We start from the raw sequence: 20,232 nt of genomic DNA on the forward strand, positions 1-20,232 counted from the left end.
CTCACGGGGGTTTTCTCTGCTCAGCATTGGCCTGGCCAAGTGTTGTGGAGAGAGCCTGGCCAAGGAGCCTGGAGCCCCCAGGCCCTGCCCTGAGGCGTCAGCAGCTGCCCCAGCAGTGCCCATGGCCTGTCCCTTGCTGCAGCCCCGGCACTGCCACCCCCAGGGCTGTGCCCGGCCCCTGAGAGCACTCAGGCCCTGCAGCAACACGAGGGGCAGGAGGGCAGCGGGGCAGTGGCACGGGAGCAGCACTGGCAACACCAAGTGCTGCTGCTGCTGCTGGGCACAGCTGCTGTGCCAGCACTGATCTGCCCCAGCTCTGCACACAGACATTGCTGCTGCAGCTTCAGAAAAGGGAACAGAAAGGAGATCTCTGGAGAAAACTTTGCCTGGGAGAGAGATACTTTATTTTCTTAAAAGCCGCCATCAGCACAGCTCCTCATTGACATGGACTGTGTCATAGTGAAGGTTGACAAATGTAAAATGAGAAAGGGCACAAATTATGGTGTTTCTTAGTGGGCAAAATTATAAAAATAATGCAAATGAAATGAAAGAGCAAGCCAACACACAAGCCCACCTGAAATAATCAGAGATGGCTTTTATTACAAGTGATTTGAAGAAATGGGCCAGTATTTCACTTTTTCTGAAATCATCCAGTGATCAGTTTTCACACAGCAGCATTAAGCTCCTTGTTCCTTAAGCTGTAGATAAGGGGATTCAGGGCTGGAGGCACCACTGAGTACAGAACTGACAGTGCCAGATCCAGGGATGGGGAAGAGATGGAGGGGGGCTTCAGGAAGGCAAATGACCCAGTGCTGAGAAACAGGGAGACCACAGCCAGGTGAGGGAGGCAGGTGGAAAAGGCTTTTTGCCGTCCCTGCTCAGAGGGGATCCTCAGCACGGCCCTGAAGATCTGCACATAGGAGAAAACAATGAACACAAAGGAACCAAATGCCAAACAAAAACCCACCCATGAAATCCCAAGTTGCCTAAGGGTGGAGTGTGAGCAGGAGAGCTTGAGAATCTGGGGCACTTCACAGAAGAACTGGCCCAGGGCATTGCCCTTGCACAGGGACAGGGGAAATGTATTGGCTGTGTGCAGCAGAGCATTGAGAAAGCCACTGGCCCAGGCAGCTGCTGCCATGTGGGCACAAGCTCTGCTGCCCAGGAGGGTCCCGTAGTGCAGGGGTTTGCAGATGGACACGTAGCGGTCATAGCACATGATGGTCAGGAGGGAAAGCTCTGCTGTGATAAAGAACATAAGGAAAAACACCTGAGCAGCACATCCATCATAAGAGATGTTCCTGGTATCCCAGAGGGAATTGTGCATGGCTTTGGGGACAGTGGTGCAGATGGTGCCCAGGTCAGTGAGGGCCAGGTTGAGCAGGAAGAAGAACATGGGGGTGTGCAGGTGGTGGCCGCAGGCTACAGCGCTGATGATGAGGCCGTTGCCCAGGAGGGCAGCCAGGGAGATGCCCAGGAAGAGGCAGAAGTGCAGGAGCTGCAGCTGCCGCGTGTCTGCCAATGGCAGCAGGAGGAAGTGGCTGATGCAGCTGCTGTTGGACATTTGGTGTGTCTTGCCATGGGGATCTGTAAGAAAAGTAAGCATGAAATAGTTCGGTTTGGACTTTAAATATCCCAGCCCAGCTTTGTGGCACTTTCCTCCCAGTGCCCACCCAGGGCTCTTCTGCCTGGAGCTGCTTCCCTGTGCTCAGGGCTGGGCAGTGCCAGTGCTGCCAGAGCCCAGCCCAGCCCTGGGGGCTCAGCTCTGCCCTGCAGAGCCCTCCCAGCACAGGGCACTGTCCAAGGCTAGCTCTGCCCCTGCAGGGTCTGCTGGCAATGTCACAGCAACCCTGATGAGACTAAAAAAGCTGCTCTTATGCTGCTTGTAAGGGGCCCTGTGCTCGTTTCTGCCTGGATTATTATGATTTGAGAGAAAAAAAAATTTTTTTGCAACCTGATCTGAGAGATGGATATTAGTGTGCAAATTCCCATCCAGGCAACCAAGAGGAGTTGGTTCTAAAAGCATGACTTTCCCTTTCCTGCAGCCTCTATCTCATTGTGCTCCCTGCAAAACCTACTTGGAAATGTTCTGGAGTTAAATGTTGTGCTGGGAGAAGTCCTTAACAATACAGCATCCTCACCACACAAGAAAAACACTTCCACACCTTACCACCTGTCTCCTTCCACCCAGACCTTGTCCCCCAGTGCTCTGGGCAGCTCTCAGGGCTGGCTGAGAGCTGTCCCTGGTAGGCAGCAGAGTCCCTGCCCCAGCACAGCGCCCTGGGCTGCAGGACCCTGCTCTGCTGGACAGCCCTGGGCACCCCTGGCTGCTCTGCACAAGAGGTAATCAGAGAATGTACTCACAGAGTCTGTAGGCATTGGGATGTTCCAGCTTTAGGAGATCACTGCAGGAGCTGCAGCTGCCTTGTCCTGCAGCCAGAGGCTTCCTGTGTCAAGGGCTGGGAGTAATACTGCCCAAGTCACTTCTCAGCATCTTCTCAGCCCTGACTGATTGAAGCTCTCTGTGCTGTGTCTCTGTGCTGTGCCCAGGGTGGCTGCAGGCAGTGCCCAGCCCTGCTGGGTTGGGAGAGGAGCTGTTCCTCAGCAGAAATGTGGTTTTGAAGATCTTCTTTGTTGCCAGGAAGTTCCTCTGTGCCAGGAGATTTGCCCAGCTCAGCAGCACAGACACAGCAAAAGAAATTTAATGAACCTCTCAGGGCTTTGGTGCTGTTTACATCAGACTCAGTCCCTGAGAGAGTGTTCAAAAAACTTCTCAAGGACACAAAGTGAGATATAAACTCCAAAGTTTCTAGAAGTTTTAATGGATCCCACTGAGAACCACGAGTGTGAAAGTGGTTCCAGTTAAGCTGAACACTGGAGGCAGTGATGACAGGTGGGAACAAGAAAGGGAAATGTGTCTGTGATGCTCAGCAAACCTGGATGTGTTTCTGGAATGCAAAGGGCCAAGGGCTGAGCCCCAGCCCCTGGCAAGGCACATCCTCATCACTCAAGGCTCTTCCCAGGGCATTGGGCTCTGGGGATGTGCAATGCCAAGGGCAGGACCATGGGGTGGCCCCTGCCAGGCTGCTGAGCAGGGACAAGGAGGCAATGAGGCCCCAGCACAGCAAGGCTCACTTGTCCCTGCTGGCCTCAGGCCCAGGGCCAGCAGCCATGGCCCAAGTGCTGCAGCAGTTGGCTCTGGCAGGGCCTTTCAGCTGCTGCCCATCCCTGTGCCCTCTGCAGCCCAGGCTGTCCTACGGTGTCCATGCCCTGCGCCTCTGTCCCTGCAGGCTGTCGTCATCCCCCGGCTGCCCCACCTCACTGGCCCTTCCTTTGCTGACAGCTCTGCATCCTGCCTGCCTCTGCGTGGCCACACAAAGCCTTGGGCTGCTTCAGACTCCTTTTGGGAGACATGGTGCACCACAGCCCTTGGAGAGATTTTCCTTTCTTTTTCTTCTCAGTTCGGCCCTCCCCAGCTTCACTTGGCATTAATTTCCTTTTTCCAGATGTTCTCTACTATGTCAAAAGGATCCACCATGTCTGAAACCGCCTTTCAATCCCTCCCAGGACTCTCCGCTGCTGTCCTCATTTTCTACCCCCTTGGACCACAGGCCTCTTTTGTCCCTACAAAATGCTGCAGTGTCACAATGTAATGACGGTGGTAAAGAAGAAATGGGTTCTTCACGATATGCCATGAAGCCGTTTATTGATCCACAAAGCAAAGTTTATATACTTTTTTACCTATTACTAAAAATAGCGCACCAATCATATTAGCGGTACTAAGTTATATAACAATATCATTGCTCAATCTATGCCTTGTTTAAGCTAACCAGGTACTAGGTAGATATTACGAAAATCCCCATAAAAACTGCAGGGTAAGCTCTTCGTACCAAGCACTTCACCCTTTTTCTTACGGTATTTGTCCTCACACCACCATATGGGTTTCATTTGGCCTGGAGCATCACAGTTCTTATGCATAGTCATGTTATACAAAGCATCCCATTCAGCTTTTTCTAAAGGCACAGATATTAGGCAAGTTTGAAAAGGATTACCTGGAGAAGTCATAGAAAGGCACAGCGTAGATTCATTCAATGCGTCAGCAAGCGTAAGCCAAAAATTACGTTCTGGAAGAGGCAACAATGGCAATGTTTCTACCTGCCCTTCGTGAAGGCCGAGCCCTAGTACAAGGATCAGCCCAAGGAGTCAGATACGGCTCCGAGAAATATTGATGTGGAAGCCAGCCATGGTTATGTCCACACACAAATTTCAAAATATCACAATTACCAAAAGTGTGTCATAAAGGATCACAAATTGGAAACTGGCGACGGCGGCGGCTTGCAATGCAATACCACCTTTTCTGACACTTCTGACTCTGACACAAGGCCCACAGCTGGTGCCAATGTTCCTTGCAAATAAAACAAGGTATGGGGTTACATTCAAGTCTAAGTTCCTGTTTCAATTGTCCCGGTTGCCATTCACGACAATGCACCTGTACTTCAAGGATGTCTTCTACTGTGTCCGGGGTCAGACGACCACGGAATTCAAAGAGCGGTGCAAAGTCAATGAGCCCTCTCGTATCAATGAGAAGCTGGTTGAGACGATGGTCCGGTGGAATCTGGGACTGGAGCCGAGGATGGCTGGGTTGGGATCTCCGGTGAGATGCCAGGGCTACAGCGGTCCTCTTTCTGAGGAGGTTCCAAGGATTCTCGGAATGGTCTCACGCTCTTGGCCGGGATCCACCTCGGGCCGTTCTCTGTGGAGACACAAGCATACCCTTTCCCCAGGTGACAAGGGGATAGGGTCCCATGATCTTACCTGTTTCTGGATCCTTAATGAAGACTGGAGCTTTCTGTTTGACCTCTAACTGAGGATTATTACCAAAATGTCTAACAATCGGAGGGTTAGGGTCCATTAGGGAACAATTAAAAAAGTTAAAAACATACAATGCTTTCTGCAGCCTTTCAGCTGGGGTGGCATTCCCCATTCCCCCTTTCTGTTGTAACAAAAGACGCTTAAGTGAAACTTGTGCTCTTTCAATGATAGCTTGGCCTGTGGGGGAATGAGGAATCCCTGTTTTGTGTGACACTCCCCAGAGAGCAAGAAAACCTGCAACTCTTTGAGAGATATATGCAGGACCGTTATCAGTTTTAATTTCAGAGGGAATCCCCAAGACCGCAAAAGCACTCGCAAAGTGACGACATACGTCCTTTGCAGATTCTCCAGTGTGACAAGCTGCAAACAAGGCACCTGAAAATGTATCTATAGAAGAGTGAATATATTCGAGTTGGCTGAATTCAGGAAAATGAGTAACATCTGTTTGCCAAATTTGAAGGCTTTGAAGATCTCTAGGGTTAACACCTCCTGCAAGAGAAGGAAAGGAGTGTCTCTGACAATCTGGGCACACAGCCACAATACTGGAGGATTGGCGACTTGTCAAGCCGAAAGTGCGTGCAAGTGCAGCAGCATTTTGGTGAAAAAATGAGTGACTGAGTTTTGCTTGAGAAAAGCGGTCTGGTAACACAGGCTGAGTTGTTTGAACTGGTAAAGTAAGCAAATCTGCTTGACGATTCCCTTCTGTAATAAAACCAGGTAACCTAGTGTGAGAATGAACATGCATTACAAAATAGGGATGCCTTCTGGTATCTAAAAGAAAAACAAGCTGTTCTAACCATTGAAACAATTTTGCATTAGTTACTTTATTGAGTACTGCAGCTTCAGCTCGCTCCACGATTCCTGCAACATAAGCAGAGTCAGTGACCAAATTAAAAGGAGTAGCAAATCTTTGAAAGGCCCACATCACAGCTGCTAATTCAGCGATTTGGGGAGAATCTGAAAGAATAGTAACATTTGAATTCCATTGGTTGAGGTTTTCATCCCACCAAAGTAACACTGATTTATGGGTACAGCCCAACCCGTCTGTGAAAACAATTAAGGCTTGCAATGGGACCTCACTCCTTTTGGGCTGCATTAGAAGATTAAAGCCTGTTGCCACGAGTTTGTGCTTCGGTGGATGTGAAGACAGCTGTCCGGAGAAATTAGCAAGAGCCATTTGAAACACATCAGACTGTTGCAGTAGCCACTGCAAATAAACAGTAGTGACAGGTAAACAGATTAAACTAAAATCCACACCTGCAAGTGTGGTAATCCTGTCACGAGCTTTGATAATAAGCAATGCCATCATTTCATGTTGAGTACTAATAGTTTTAGACATTTGGTGTGACAGAAAAATCCACTCACTGATGAGCAGTGGGTCTGGCGTTTTAGGATCCCATTGAAAAATCAAAGCATGAGGTTGCTTAGTCAGATTTAGGATAAATAGAGAGAAAGGTAGTTCAGGGGCCCATCGGGCAGCTTGCCTGTTTGATATAGCATCAACCACGTTTTGCAGTGCTTGGCAAGCATCAGGTGTAAGCTGATGAAGTGACAGGAGATTGGAATCTCCTTTTAACAAATTGAACAAGGAGCTTAGGTCTGCATTTGAAATTCTTAATAAGGAACGAATCAAATTAATTGTCCCCAAAAGTTTTTGATCATCATGCAGAGTCCGAATATTTGTGTGAATTTGCAAAGGCTGAGGGGAAATAGACTGAGTCCTAATGCGCCAACCAAGGTATTTCCAAGGAGGTAGTTGTATTTTTTCTGAGGCAAGACTGAGTCCTGCCTGAGTTACAGCAGCAATGACAAGGGCTAATGTTTTCCCCATTACCTCCTGATGTTCTGCTGCAATTAGAATGTCATCCATATAATGATACAGCAAGGCAGCAGGTATTTTTTGATGAATGGGACTGAGGACCTTTGCAACAAACCACTGACAAATAGTGGGGCTGTTTTTCATTCCTTGTGGAAGCACAACCCAGTGGTATCACTGTAAGGGAGCTTGCCTGTTAGTACTAGGTACAGAAAAAGCAAATTTAGGAGCATCATCAGGATGCAAAGGAATGTCAAAAAAGCAATCTTTTAAATCAATGACTGTTAAATGCCAATCTCGAGGGATCATGGTAGAAGATGGGAGGCCAGGCTGTAAAGCCCCCATGTCCTCCATTACAGAATTAATTTTGCGGAGGTCTTGGAGCAAACGCCACTTGCCGGATTGTTTTTTAATTACAAATACAGGAGAATTCCAGGGACTGGTGGAGGGGACTATGTGACCCTTTTGAAGTTGTTCTTGGACAAGATCAGTGAGTGCGGGCAATTTAACCAGTGGCAAGGGACCATTGATCTACCCAAACAGGTGTTGTGGTTTTCCAAGTTAGTTTTAGGGTGTCGCGCACTTCAATGGCCCCCACTAAAAATCCGACTGAATTTTGAAACCCCATTGAGAAAGTACATCCCGTCCCCATAACACCATAGATACAGATAAAACAAAAGGCTTAACAGATGCTATGAGGCCTTCTGGTCCCATGATTTGAATGAGATTTTGGCTTTGATAGCTTCAACTGCTCCCCCGATCCCGGTGAGAGCTTGGGGTACCTCAGTGAGGGCCCAGTCAGAAGGCCATTCATCTTGAGAAATGACAGTCACATCAGGCCAGGTATCTATGATACCAGTGAGTGTTACTTTGTGTTCCTGAAATGACAGGGTGCATTTGCAAGTGGGACGCTTATCAGAAATTTTCTGTACCCATAATATTTGTGGGGTTTCTGTAGAATCAAATTCTCCCACCCCCTTTTGTTGTTCCCCTGTAACAAACACTGATTCTTCTGGAAAAGGGATTAACTGTGCAATGTGGGTTCCCTCAGGGATAGTACAGGGGGGAAGGGGTGTCCATGCCATGATTTTAATTTCTCCAATAAAGTCAGAGTCTATTACTGCAGGGAGGACAAAAGGTCCTACATGATTATTTGAGGATTTCCCTATTGGCAAAGTGCCTTTTCGTAGTCCCAGTGATCCGAAGATTCCTATAGGGGGTAAATGAATAGAAGAGTCAAGTAACGTTACTGTGACTGAGGTTGCCAAATCCATTCTGGCACTGCCTGTAGTTGCTCAAGTGAGAACTTGAGGAGACACAGCGTGGGACACCTGCGGTGGTGGCACTTGCAATGGCATCTGCGGAGGCGACCAGCGCATTTGTGTCGTAGCGCGGCGCCGCTGTCCCGAGCTCTGGAACCGGTTTCCCTGGATCAGGCGACCTTCGGAATCATAATTAGAATGACATTTGTTAGCAAAGTGCCATCCCTTTTTGCATTGAGGACACAAAGTAGGAGCTTTTGACTTGTTTCCTTTCAGAGCAGGGCAGTCTTTTTTAAAGTGTCCAGGTTTGCCACACCCATAACAAACTTCTGCAGACTCAGAGGGACTCTTTACGGCAGCAAGAGCTTTGGCCATAGTTTCATACTGATGTTCTAAAGTCCCAATATGATTGCATGCTTCAATCATTTCTGTTAAAGTTGGGTTTTGATTCGGCAAAGATTTAAGGAGTTTTTTGCAGTCTGCATTAGCAAGTTTTAAAAGTAAACAGCAAGTTTTAAAAGTAAAATTTCACGAGCCTCTGAGTTATCAATTTGGCGTTCAAGCGCTTGCTTAAGGCGGTCTACAAAATGCATATACGGCTCTTGTACCTCCTGAGTGATGGATGTAAAAGCTTTCTGAGGCTTTCGAGTATCAGGCACCTTAAGAAACGCCTGCCGAGCTGCTTCCCGGATTCCGTCTAAGGCTTCTCTCGGCAGTCTCGGGCTTGGGCAGCAGGATTTGTATGTGGTCCTGCTCCCATGACTTGTCTAATTGTAAGGTTTGCCAGAGCTGTATTAGCGTGACCCACATAAGTAACCATCAGATTTTGCACACCTCTTTCCCATTCTTTCTCCCATAAAGCGAGTTGAGCATTGAGCATGTTAGCAGTAACCGAGCAAGCATTCATAAATCATGCTGGGGTCATAGTGTGGGCAGCAAGCACTGACTCCAGGATGGTCGTAAGAAACGGAGAGCCAATGCCATGATCAGTAATTGCCCGTCGGAGCTCCTTAATTTCTTGGAAAGAAAGCAGCTCCCATTGGGCAGTTCGTCTTCGAGCTCCCGAGTAAATAACTGGAGAGACAATATTTTCAGCAATGTCCAGATCTCCCTCCATTAATGTTTGTTGTTTTAAATGGACCCAGTTTTCATGAGGGTCAGGAGGAAATAAATTTGGTTCATCATCAGGATTAACAACCCCAGGATCATAGGGATCCTCTTCTCCTCCTTCGCTGTTTTCTGGACAGTAGCCAGCAGCAAAAACCCCTGTGGATTTCGAAGAGCCTCTCACCGTTATTTTTGGTGGAGGGGGGTTTGAGAGAGGTGGGGCTGTGGGTTGCACAGAGAGAGATGAAGCATTCTCTCCTGCCTCTGCTGATTGCAAAGAGCTGTGAGTTTCTGCGGCGGGGGGGACACAGGGGACATCCCCCTTATCTTTTGCTTGTAAATTTTCTTGGGCTTTTAAAGTCTTTAAAACAACCGTCCAAGAGGGAATCATATTTGCAGCTGCTTTGTCTCCCTTAGTTACAGCAGTCCAAAGTTTCACTCCCACTTCGTCCCACAAGTCTGTTGTAAAGATTGTGGTCTGGGAGACCCCCAGCAGTTTAAATGATGTCCATTTCAACAAAATTTTTAAGTGATTTGAAGGCAAAGTTTTGCTGTGCTGTTGTAACAGCTTTTGCATAAGTTCAAAAACGTCTCTTTCCTCTCTGGACATTGCCTGTCCCATGTTTCCCTGTAGCAAATTAGAATTCAGGGGAATGAGCCCCTGTGTCTCACCTCACTCCAGAGGGGTCGAAAGCTTGTCACTGGCCAGTGTCTCCCACTTCTCCCCAGCGGATCCTCCCTCCTCCTCTTACGACTGGAGTCACGTCCTACGGGGACTCCGTCGTCTGGTCAGTTGCAGCTCCTCACACGGGGCACCATCTGACAATGGTGGTAAAGAAGAGACGGGTTCTTCACGATATGCCATGAAGCCGTTTATTGATCCACAAAGCAAAGTTTATATATTTTTTTACATATTACTAAAAATAGCGCACCAATCATATTAGCGGTACTAAGTTATATAACTAAATATCATTGCTCAATCTATGCCTCGTTTAAGCTAACCAGGTACCAGGTAGATATTGCAAAAATCCCCATAAAAACTGCAGGGTAAGCTCTTCATACCAAGCACGTTCTTATCTCTTACATTCCTTCTTCAAAATCCCGCTTACTCTTGCCAAGGCTTGCGGCCTACTGTGGCTACCACATCCATGTCGGTTGTGACAAGCTGAGCAGTGCTCGCAGTCCTGCTCTCTAGTTGTATTCCCACAACAATGGTTTCTTGGTTTCAGTGGATCCTGAAGTGTCATAATGGTCTTCATGGTTCCATGAGACCCCACAATGTCACAATGACTTTTGGTTCCATGAGCTTTCATACTGCCAACAAAAATCACCTTGGTTTTGCAGTGTCGCAATGGACCTTGGTTCCATGAGGTTCTGTAGTGTAACATGGATGCTTTGATTCCATGAGGTTGTATAGTATCACCATGGTCTTTTTGTTCCACAAAGCCTTGCTGTATGTTGGGGATTGAGTGTTTTTCTATTACTGTGTCAATTTAAAGAATTTTTCCCATTATTATGCCAATGAAGCTGGCCAGGTTACAACCAGGACCTTTGACAACTCTAGACAAAAAGGGTAGGTGGGAGCTGGGCTTCCGGAGGGGCTCTCGTGCTTCCAGAGGGACTCGTGTTTCTGGGAGGTGGGAGGAGGATCCCCCGTCTGCAGCCACGTGGCCGAACACAGGAGAGCCAGACCCTCTGTGATCACCTGCCCTGCGTCTGCCCCGCTGCAGCTTCCTGCCTCTGCGGACACAGCTGAGCACCAGAACCCAAATGGTGAGCAAGGAGCTGCCCGCTCCAGCCCGTTCCCACCCGAGACCAGCACGGCCGCTGCCGCCCCTTCCCGCCTCCGCTCCCGCCGAGAGAGAGCGTGCTCACAGCTAAAGAAAGGACTGGAACCGAGTTATCTGTTCTGTTTTGTTGGTAATTTTAACAACTGCTGTTGTTTCTGCTTGTACCGTTGGATATATTAGTAAAAGAGCTGTTATTCCTACCCCCTTATCTCTGCCTCAGAGTCTTTGATTCAAACAATTATAATACTTGGGGGGAGTGGAATTAAAGTCTTTATTTCAAAGGAAAACTTCTGCCTTTATTGGCAGACACCTGTCCTTCAAACCAGGACACTGTGTCACAATGATCCTTGGTTCCATGAGGTTCCATACTGTCAACAATGGTTTCCTTGGTTCCGCAGTGTCACAATGGATCCTAAGTTCCATGAGGTTCCTGGCCTCCCACAGCCTCTCAGAGACACTTATAGCACCTCACAGCCCCTCATTGATGTCACCACCCCTCACAGCCTCTCATGGCCCCTCACAGCCCCCCCAATTGCCCATCACTGCCCCTTACTGTCCCTCACAGCCCCTCATGGCCCTCCATAGCCCAAGGCGTGGGGATCCTCCCGAAGGAGAAGGGGTTGGGCCCTGCTTGTTCCGCTTTTATTTTGGTCCCTTCACAGAAATGAGTAAAGAAAGGCCTTTCCTCAGTGTTTCCCTTGGGGTTAATTGCGGGCTGAAGCTCTGTGCTGGCGCTGCCTGAGTGTGAACATCCCTGCAAACCCAAGGCCTTCGCTGTCCCTCATGTCCATTTCCTATCCCAGTCCCGCCCAAGGCCTTTGCTGTCCCCGTGTCCATTCCATGTCCCCAGTTCCTGTCCAAGGCCTTTGCTGTCCCCGTGTCCATTCCCTGTCCCCACTCCTGCCCAAGGCCTTTGCTGTCCCCATGTCCATTCCCTGTCCCCAGTCCCGCCCGGCTCTGGCAGCAGCAGGAGCCGCAGCTCAGTGGGCGCCGGCCCGGCCCAGCTGGGGCTCCCGGGCAGGAGCAGCAGCAGCACCGGCCCCTTCCCACTTGCTCCTGCCTCGCTTCCAAGGGCTTTTTCCAGGGGAATTCTGGAGCACAGCAACAATCACCCACCTGAGGGCTGCCCTGACCCAGCATTCAGAGAAAGAAAGGGTCGGGATCCAGCACTGCTTTCAGCCCTGTTTTACACACCCTGAGGTGGCAGCAGGAGGCTTTTGTTGCCTTTGCCTTGGGAATTGTATATCATGGTTGCTCTTGCCCCTCTTCTGCTTGCCACTTGAATTTTATCCATAAAACTGAAATTGCCTTTTTTGATCACTGCTACCAGAATGCTTTCATGGGGGAGAACTCAGTTGTGTCAGGCATCATGATTTGCAGATCTCATAAAGCTCACCAGTCCCTAAGCACAAAGTCGAGGAGATTTAAAGCCACACAAGCCACATTTGCAACACTCAAACACAGCCCTGTTGCTGGGTCTGCTAAAATAAAACCAATTTACAGAGGCCATTACTGAAATTGCCTCTGGAGTGTCAAATAAAGTGAAAAAATCCACCAGGAGAAAGAGAAACCAGAACTTCTCGACTCGCTCCATTGTTCCTTCGGAGCAGCAGCAGCAGATGGAGATGCCCAGAAGTATTTCCAGCTGCTGCTGGTCCCAGTGGGAGCCCAGCCTGCTGCCCAGCCCCAGCAGGATCCTGAGCCCAGCCCGGGCAGCTCCCGCAGTGTCGGGAGCTCAGCGCACGCGGGGCCAGGCCCAGAGCCCCGGGCACGGCCGCCCATTGCGGGGCAGCGGCGCAGGCGGAATGTCCTGCAGCCCAAACCTCCTGCTCCTGCCACACAGCGCCCAGCCTTGTCCCCTGCTCCTCCTCTCCCAGCACGGCACAAATTCCAGCTCCCAGGAGGCTTCCCCAGAGAGGGCTCAGGCTCCTGTTTCAGCCTGAGTGTCCCTGCAGAGGAACAGGGCATCTTTCAGGCACTTCCACAAGCTCAGGGTTCTCATTTCATGCGGAATCTGGGATGCAAATGGGATTGTTAAAAAGGACAAAAGCAGAGGGAATGAACTGGAAATTATTAGGGAAAAAGTTACTTTTCTTACAGACGAAGTTCATTCCCTGCATTTTTCCTTTTCAGATTCTTTCAGTCATCTACACACAGAGATCCAGCTTCTTCTGGTGCTTTGAAAGAACAGATAGTACTTTTGATTTTTACCAGTGCAAGAGATGTAGAATCATCTAAACTGAGCACAGAAACACTCTGTCTGTCAGACCATTTTCATGTTCTAGATTACTTTCAAGATGTCCATGGGGTTGTTGGAATGATTATCACACAATTCTCCACTTCTGCCTGCAGGCTCTGGAGATTCATTCTCTGCATTCAGTCATGGTTTTATTCCCTAACAATTCCTGGTACCACCTCCCGTTTTCTTAGGTTAGAACAGTAACAATGAAAACCTTCCCCAAGGTACAACTCCCCAGTCCACAAGAAAAAGAAAGAACAAGTTGGAAAGTTTTTCAAATATTTGTCCTGCTTTGCTGCAAGAGTTGTGCTGCATGCACAGCGTGGAAACCAAGAGAGCTCCACCTTGGTGGCACTTGGTGGCACATCTTGTGACAGAAATTGCATCTCTTTCCAGAAAAGACTCTTGGAAAGAGCAAACAGAACTGTGGAGAAGATTCTAGGAAAATATAAACTATTTTTAAGTAATTAAATCAAAATGGAAAGAAACAATCCAAGATCTTTCTCTCTATTTATTTCTATGCTCCCCTTTTCATCATTGCACTACTTCTCCATCCCATTAATTCCAAATGGATCTCACCTCTAATATCTATGACTTGGCAAATTTTAGACACTACAAAAAACCGTGATCTACAGACAGTTTGCCTTCTCCCGTTTTTCTTGGAAAGCAATGTTGGAGACAAAAAAGAAGTGCTTGGGTCAGGTACAAATTCTGCATTCAGGGAATGTGTTCAGATAGTGTTTGAACCTCAGCAGGGACAATGCACAGAAACAGCCAAGGGAATCCCTCTGCCACTGTGCAGGAGTCAAGACTCTGGGTCTTGGCTCAGCACGGCAAAGTTCCTGCATTTGGACGGGAGCTCTGGCACCTCCTGGCCCTGCAGGGCTGAGGCTTTTCCCCATTGCTGGGCACAGACTGATGGAGCAGCACTGCTGAACATGGGGACACACAGAGGGTGTGCAGGAGCAGCTGCCTGTGGAGCTCCAAGGCCCAAACTCTGAGCAGACAAGGCTGGAAGAGACTCACAGGCTCCTTGTTTGAGGTGCTGCCCATCTGTGCCCAGCCCAGCTCTGTGTGGGGCAGAGGGAGAACAAGGGGCAGCACCCTCCCAGCCCAGGGACCCCTCTGGCCCTGGGGACTGGGGCACTGTCAGCACCCACTGCTCCAGCCACCGCTTCTGCTGGCACTGACAGCAACACCCAAACTGTGGCTGATCCCGAGGGAGCAGCAGCAGTGCCTGGATCTGATCCCTGACTCTGGGGCAGGGCTGGACAAATGACCCCCACAGCAGCAGCAGCAGCAGCAGCACATGGACCTGACTTTCAGCACAGCCCCTGCCACTCTTCCCTCCCGCGTGCAATGGTGAAACATGTATTGACCTCTCTGTATTTAGAAACTGGACAAGGCCATGAAATCCAACATCTGGCCTTGTTTGGGGGTGTATGGTCAAAGTCAGCTCCCTTGGTTCCTCCTTGGGCCCTGGCCAGGCTTTGGGAGTGACCCAAGAGCAGAATGAAACCAGCTGTTCCTGCACTAGCAGTGCTGTCAGTTTGTTTATTCAGCACTGTCAGAGCTGGGCCCTCTCACAGCGGGGTTGGAAGCCTCACCTGTGGCTGGAGGCACCTGCAGGAATTCCCAGTGTCCGGGAGTGGCTCTGCAGTCCTTGGCTGTGACAGCTTCCCCCAGCTGATGTGTGCACCTGGAGGATGGCAAAGCTTGAGGGGAACTGCTGCTGTCTCTTTCTTCATCACTGCAGCAATGGTTGGTAGTGATGGTTGGGTGCATTGCTGAGCTTCTCCTTTTGGGATCCTTTGCTGCTCTCAACTACAGTAAATGACACTGAATCCTGGACTTGGTGTCTGTGTCTCTGCTGCTGACCCTGCCCACTGGTAAAACAAAGTTGGTGTAGGCTGGCTGGATCACCACAAAATGTTAATTTTTAAATGTAAATGTAAGGAATCAGTCCTGTCCTAAATTCCCAGGTATAGGGAAAACCTTGCCTAGAGTTTCCTGGCTCTGGAGTGGGCTGAGGTTGGAGCACTGTGATAGCAATGGGGAAGTCAGCTGAAAAAAGCTTTTTCCACATTCAAATATGGAACAATGAAAAGAACTTGTGTGTTTGGGAAGATGAGGATGAATTTTGTTAACAGCATCCTAGAAACAGACAAACAGTGAAAACGACTGCTTTCAACATGTTCCGAAATGAAGCAACAGAAAAGGTTTTTAATCTTGAACTTGGACTCATTTGTGCAAAGGAAAGAATAATAATGTAATAAATAATTACATATATATATATATAATAAAAAAAATTTAAGTATGTACTTTCACATATATATAATGACATTGTAAAATGATGCTCTAAATACTAATATTTTAGCTTTGGCTGCTCAAGGATGTAACACTAAATACACTAAAGAAAATGATTGGCCAGGACCCAAACATGACTGGTGAACTCTGTGAGGTTCTATACAATGAATGAAGGAGGAACGGATGAAATTGGCAGTTTTTACAGGGTTTGATGACACTAGGATGTGGAATGCTTTCTCTGTTCCTGTGAAAAGAAAGTAAGACTGCTCTTTTTTTCCCATAACTGACCATACACAAGCTGCAGCATGGATTGAACAGATGAAGGCGTTATTAAAAGAGAAGTTGAAAAAAATAGGAGATGGGAATATGTCACAATGAAAGTCCTGTCTCCCAGATGTGCTCCATGCCCTTAACAGTAGGAACACTGGGAAATGGAAACCCTTCGGATGTGCATGGTGTTGCATGGCAACCTGGTTCAAGTCTGGCATGGCGGCCCTAACCCCGAGACACTCGGTCCATATACTCCAGGACACCACTGTGGTGGACAGCAAATGGCGTTTATTGAGGGGTCACAAGGGTCTTTATAGCTTGGGCAGTTAGTGTCATTTCCTCTAGCTCACGTCTGGCTGTGAGCCCAGATACGGAGCAGAGGGTCTGACTGTGAGGGGGAGGGGGTTCTATCTAACCGTACAGCCCGATATCTTCCACATGCGTATCCCTAACTCTCCCCATTTCCCCCCTCCCTCATTATTAGTAAAAATCGTATAAAATTACAAAATGTAGACATTAAAAAATTTCATGGGTTAGTAAAATTAGTATAAAACTGTAAATGTGTTAGTAACAGGCACGCCTTAAAGTAATTGTCGGTGTTCGAAGAACATAATATTAACCATTTCTAAACACTTTTTAATGAATAGCACCAATTTAGTTTAGTATGCAAGGCCTGAAAATTAGTGTTAGTAAGATTATGGTGAGTGGGCCTATTAGGGTAGAAATTAGGGTGGTGAGCCATGGGGACCGGCTGAACCAGGATTCAAACCAGCCCTGTTGAGCTTCTCTGTACATTTTTCTGAGGTTTACTCAGTCTCTCAGTTTGGCCATGGAGTCTCTAACAACTCCAGTGGGGTCCGTATAAAAGCAGCATTCCTCTTTTAAGGCAGCACACAGGCCTCCTTGCTGCATGAGCAGAAGGTCCAGTCCTCGCCTGTTTTGGAGGATGACTTCTGAGAGTAAGGAAAGGGATTTTTCCAGGGAAGAAATGGATTTCTCAATCCTCTGCAAGTTGTCGTCCACTATCACCTGCAGTTGGGCCAGGCCTTGATGTTGTGTTGCGAGGGCTGAGACGCCTGTGGTAGCACCGGTAGCTCCTAAACTGAGGAGCATTGCGATGGTGATGCCCGTTATCACTTCTCGCTTGTGGAGTCGGCCTGGTTCCTCGAACAAGCGGTACACTTCTTCTTCTTGGTGATACAGGACTCTGGGGACAATTAATACTTGGACACAGAAGCCGGTCGAATGACTGAATTTGTGAAGGAGTACTCATGGGCTTACCCTGGATCGTTGACAGATCCACATCCCCGATGCAGCGGGGATCACCCACTGGAACTTCCCCCCTTTAAGTTTGACGAATTCCCGGCAGACATTGCCCACCTGAATTGCAAGGGTTGCATTGCCAAAGCATTTGCCTTGGCCTGTGATTTGGCTTAGGGTGATGCTACTCCGGGGGGTGTCCCATCTGCATTGGCATGGACTGTCTGACATTGGAAAGATGAATGGGAGATAGAGGGCAACATCTTCGTAAAAGGGGGTTGTGCATCATAGCATAACCAACATGATTCTGTGAGGTTATGGTTGGATTGGTGTAACGATAAAAAGGTTGCATTTAACACGCTTAGGAATGGGTTGGAGAGGGTTGGTTTGGCTAAGAGATCGGATGGGGAGGAGGTAGATTTCAGCATCTGTGTTTTGTGACTAGAGCTGTGGTTAGCTGTGATTTCCTTCCTGAATCTACTCAGTGCAAGAGCATACCATCACACTGGTTATCGCTATGCGAACTGCTGCTTGAATGGGAGCAAGATGTTCTTCCTTTGCTACATGTCTAATCATGGCTGCAATATTGGACCCAGGTGGCAGTGATCTTAAAATATCCCTGGTGGCTGAATTACATTGCTGGCTGTCCTAGTTTGGACAAACTTAGGGGAAAAAACCCCCAGAAGAGCTCCCCAGGGAATAAACCCCCAATTCTTTATCCCACTGGACTTAAGAAAAAATATTTCACTCAGGGGTGAAAAGTGGAAAAAACAAGAGAAACACTTCCCAGCACAGATCCAGATGACAAAACAAAATTTTCACCGAGAGAGAAAAAGAGACGTGGACGATTCGATCTTCACTGGAAGGACGAGATGCTTCTCTGGCCGGTGTCCAGAGGCAGGCCGCAGGGTTCCTCTGGAGCGAGCTGGTGCTGATCCTCGGGAGGTGAGGGGGTGGGGGGGAAGGGAGAGGGAGAGAGAGAGAAAGGAAAGAAAAAACAGCAAGCAAGCCTTAAACAACAGCGAGCTAAAACAAATAATTCAAGCAATATAAAGCCAAAAAATCAAGAAAAAAACAGCTAACAGACCAGGCAACGAACTACTACCACAGCAGCAAGAGCCACACGCAGCAGCAGCCAGAGCCAAGCGAGCCACCGCAAGAAGGAAAAAAAACAAAACCAAGGCCAGTACACAGAGCCGAGCCCAGGCGGCCCCTCCCCTGGGAGCAGACAGCTTCATGGCCAAGGGGGCAGGGTGAGGAGTCAGTCAAAACACCAACCCAGGACACTGGCACAGGCAGTCTGCTAGCACAGGGCCCTTCGCCTCTGAAGGTAATGCAGAGGAATTTAATGCTGCCTGGAGGCGGTCCACAAACTAAGTGAAGCTTTCACTCTCGCTCTGCTTTATAGTGGACCATGGCGATGGTCTGGCTATTGCTTTAGAAGCAGCATAGATGTCTTCTTGGACAGCACGAGTTGTTGTCATGACCTCATGGGCCCACAGGTGTTCTGTCTGTGCTTGTGCGGTGATCATGGCTGGATCTCTGCCCATCAGCCTCTGTATGCTGGAGCCGTGCCCCCATTACTAGGGCTAGCTGCTTTGCACATTTGTCCTCCCATTCTTGTTTAAAAACGATCATCCCATCCTGCAAGTCTATTTGATATCAGAAGGAAGCATATCATCGCCTCCAAAAACACCATCAATGGCAGAATTAAGCCCTTTGTCTGCAACTGCCTTAACAATTCCCTGCATGTCTTTCAGATTTACCGGCGAGCAGGTTCTTTGATTCCCGCCTGCCCCCCCCACTCGGACCAGGAACACCAGTGTGGCGGACAGGGCCCACTCTGCGCATGCTATTTTTATCTTACGCCAGTCTGTAAAGGGGGTTCGATTTTTCTTTGATATCCCCTTAACCCACGCAGGAGCGTTGCAGCTAGTGATCTTATATGCTGCTGCTCCCTTTTTATTAAAGCCCCAGCCGATGTCAGATTCGTCTTCTGACCACCCCTCTGACCGGCTGTCCCAGTCAGAGTCAGAGTCAGAAGCGGAAGTCGACTGATAGACGTTTCCGGGCTGCTCAGCCTTTTTCTTGGGCTCTGCCCCCGCCCCGTCCCCCCGGGGGCCGGGCCGTTCCCTCCCCCTGGGATTCCTCCGCCTCCTGCTGGGGGAGGTTCTTGCCCTATAAGGACCTGATTTAAAATGAGCTCTGTGATTGGTCTCACGCCCCACCTCAGGGGCTGTCCCTCCTCCCTGCTCGTCTGCGCTTGCACTGTTCATCAAGCCCTCTGCATGTCCTCCCCTTGCGTCAGCACCCCTTCCCCCGCCACGAGGCTTGGCGCCATTTTTAAACTCATATGATGTAGGTAACTTTTTATCTGCTGCTGCGAGCTCTGATATTATAGCAGCACTCAGCACCTCCTCCGTCAGCCCCTGCCACAATGCCCGCGCGCGTTCTCCCCCCTCCGGTGGCGGTGAGTCCGAACTGGGAGGGTGCGGAGGGGGTTCCGGTGTCCCTATGTCCACGCGGTCGGCTGGGTCTGCAGTTTGAGTAGCCGCCCCTATCCCCAGCTGCGGCGTGGCTAATAAACAAGTTCTCGCGGCTTTCCAGGTTTCCTGCTCCTGCCGAGCAGCTCGCAAAGCCTGGATAACTTTGCCCCATGATTTAAGGGGTTTCCCTGAGCTGGAGGACATGGTGTCCTCAGCCAGGGCTGTAGTGCATTTATCCCATATATCCGGATGGAGAATTTCTACCGGGCTTTCTATAGCCCCCAGCTTAATCAATCTCAGCACTGCAAGAATAAAGTCCTTAAGCTTACAATCAATACCCCACTGCGCGTGGATCTCAGTTATGACATTCGCGACAGTTTCCATGCTCCTTGCTGGTCCAGAGGACGTCTCCCCTCGCTGCTCAAATCCAGCTGAACAGCCGCTGGCACTTGTTCAGGCGACTCCCGAATTCCCAACGGCTCCCGGGTTTCAGCACCAGATGTTGCCTGGCGACCTGGTCCAAGTTCAGCACAGTGGCCCTAACCCAGGGTCACTCGGTCCATCAGCTCCAGGACAGCAATGTGGTGGACAGCAAATGGCGTTTATTGAGGGGTTACAGGGGTCTTTATAGTCCAGGTAGTAGGGGTCATTTCCTCTAGCTCCTGTCCGGCTGTGAGCTCAGGTCCGGGATAGAGGGTCTGTGAGGGGGAGGGGGTTTTCTATCTACCCGTACATCCCGATTTCTTCCGCACGCATATCCTTAACTCTCCACACCCAGCAAAATTGTTTCTTCATAATCAATAGAAAATAATTGTTACAATTG

At 49.1% G+C, this 20,232-nt stretch overlaps 1 protein-coding gene across 1 annotated transcript; it reads right to left on the reverse strand.

Moving 5' to 3' along the window:
- Positions 1-664: 664 nt before the first annotated feature.
- LOC130265961 (olfactory receptor 14A16-like) lies at positions 665-1,564 on the reverse strand. The gene has a single exon (XM_056515302.1). It carries the CDS (start codon positions 1,562-1,564, stop codon positions 665-667), a length of 900 nt encoding a protein of 299 aa, XP_056371277.1.
- Between the last annotated feature and the right edge of the window lie 18,668 nt (positions 1,565-20,232).

This window comes from Oenanthe melanoleuca, unplaced genomic scaffold (genome assembly GCF_029582105.1).
Source record: "Oenanthe melanoleuca isolate GR-GAL-2019-014 unplaced genomic scaffold, OMel1.0 S001, whole genome shotgun sequence".
Taxonomy (NCBI): Eukaryota; Metazoa; Chordata; class Aves; order Passeriformes; family Muscicapidae; genus Oenanthe; species Oenanthe melanoleuca.

What these genes read in the sequence shown, in the direction of transcription:
- LOC130265961 (XM_056515302.1), bottom strand. Translation starts at nt 1,564, where the DNA reads ATGTCCAACAGCAGCTGCATCAGCCACTTCCTCCTGCTGCCATTGGCA.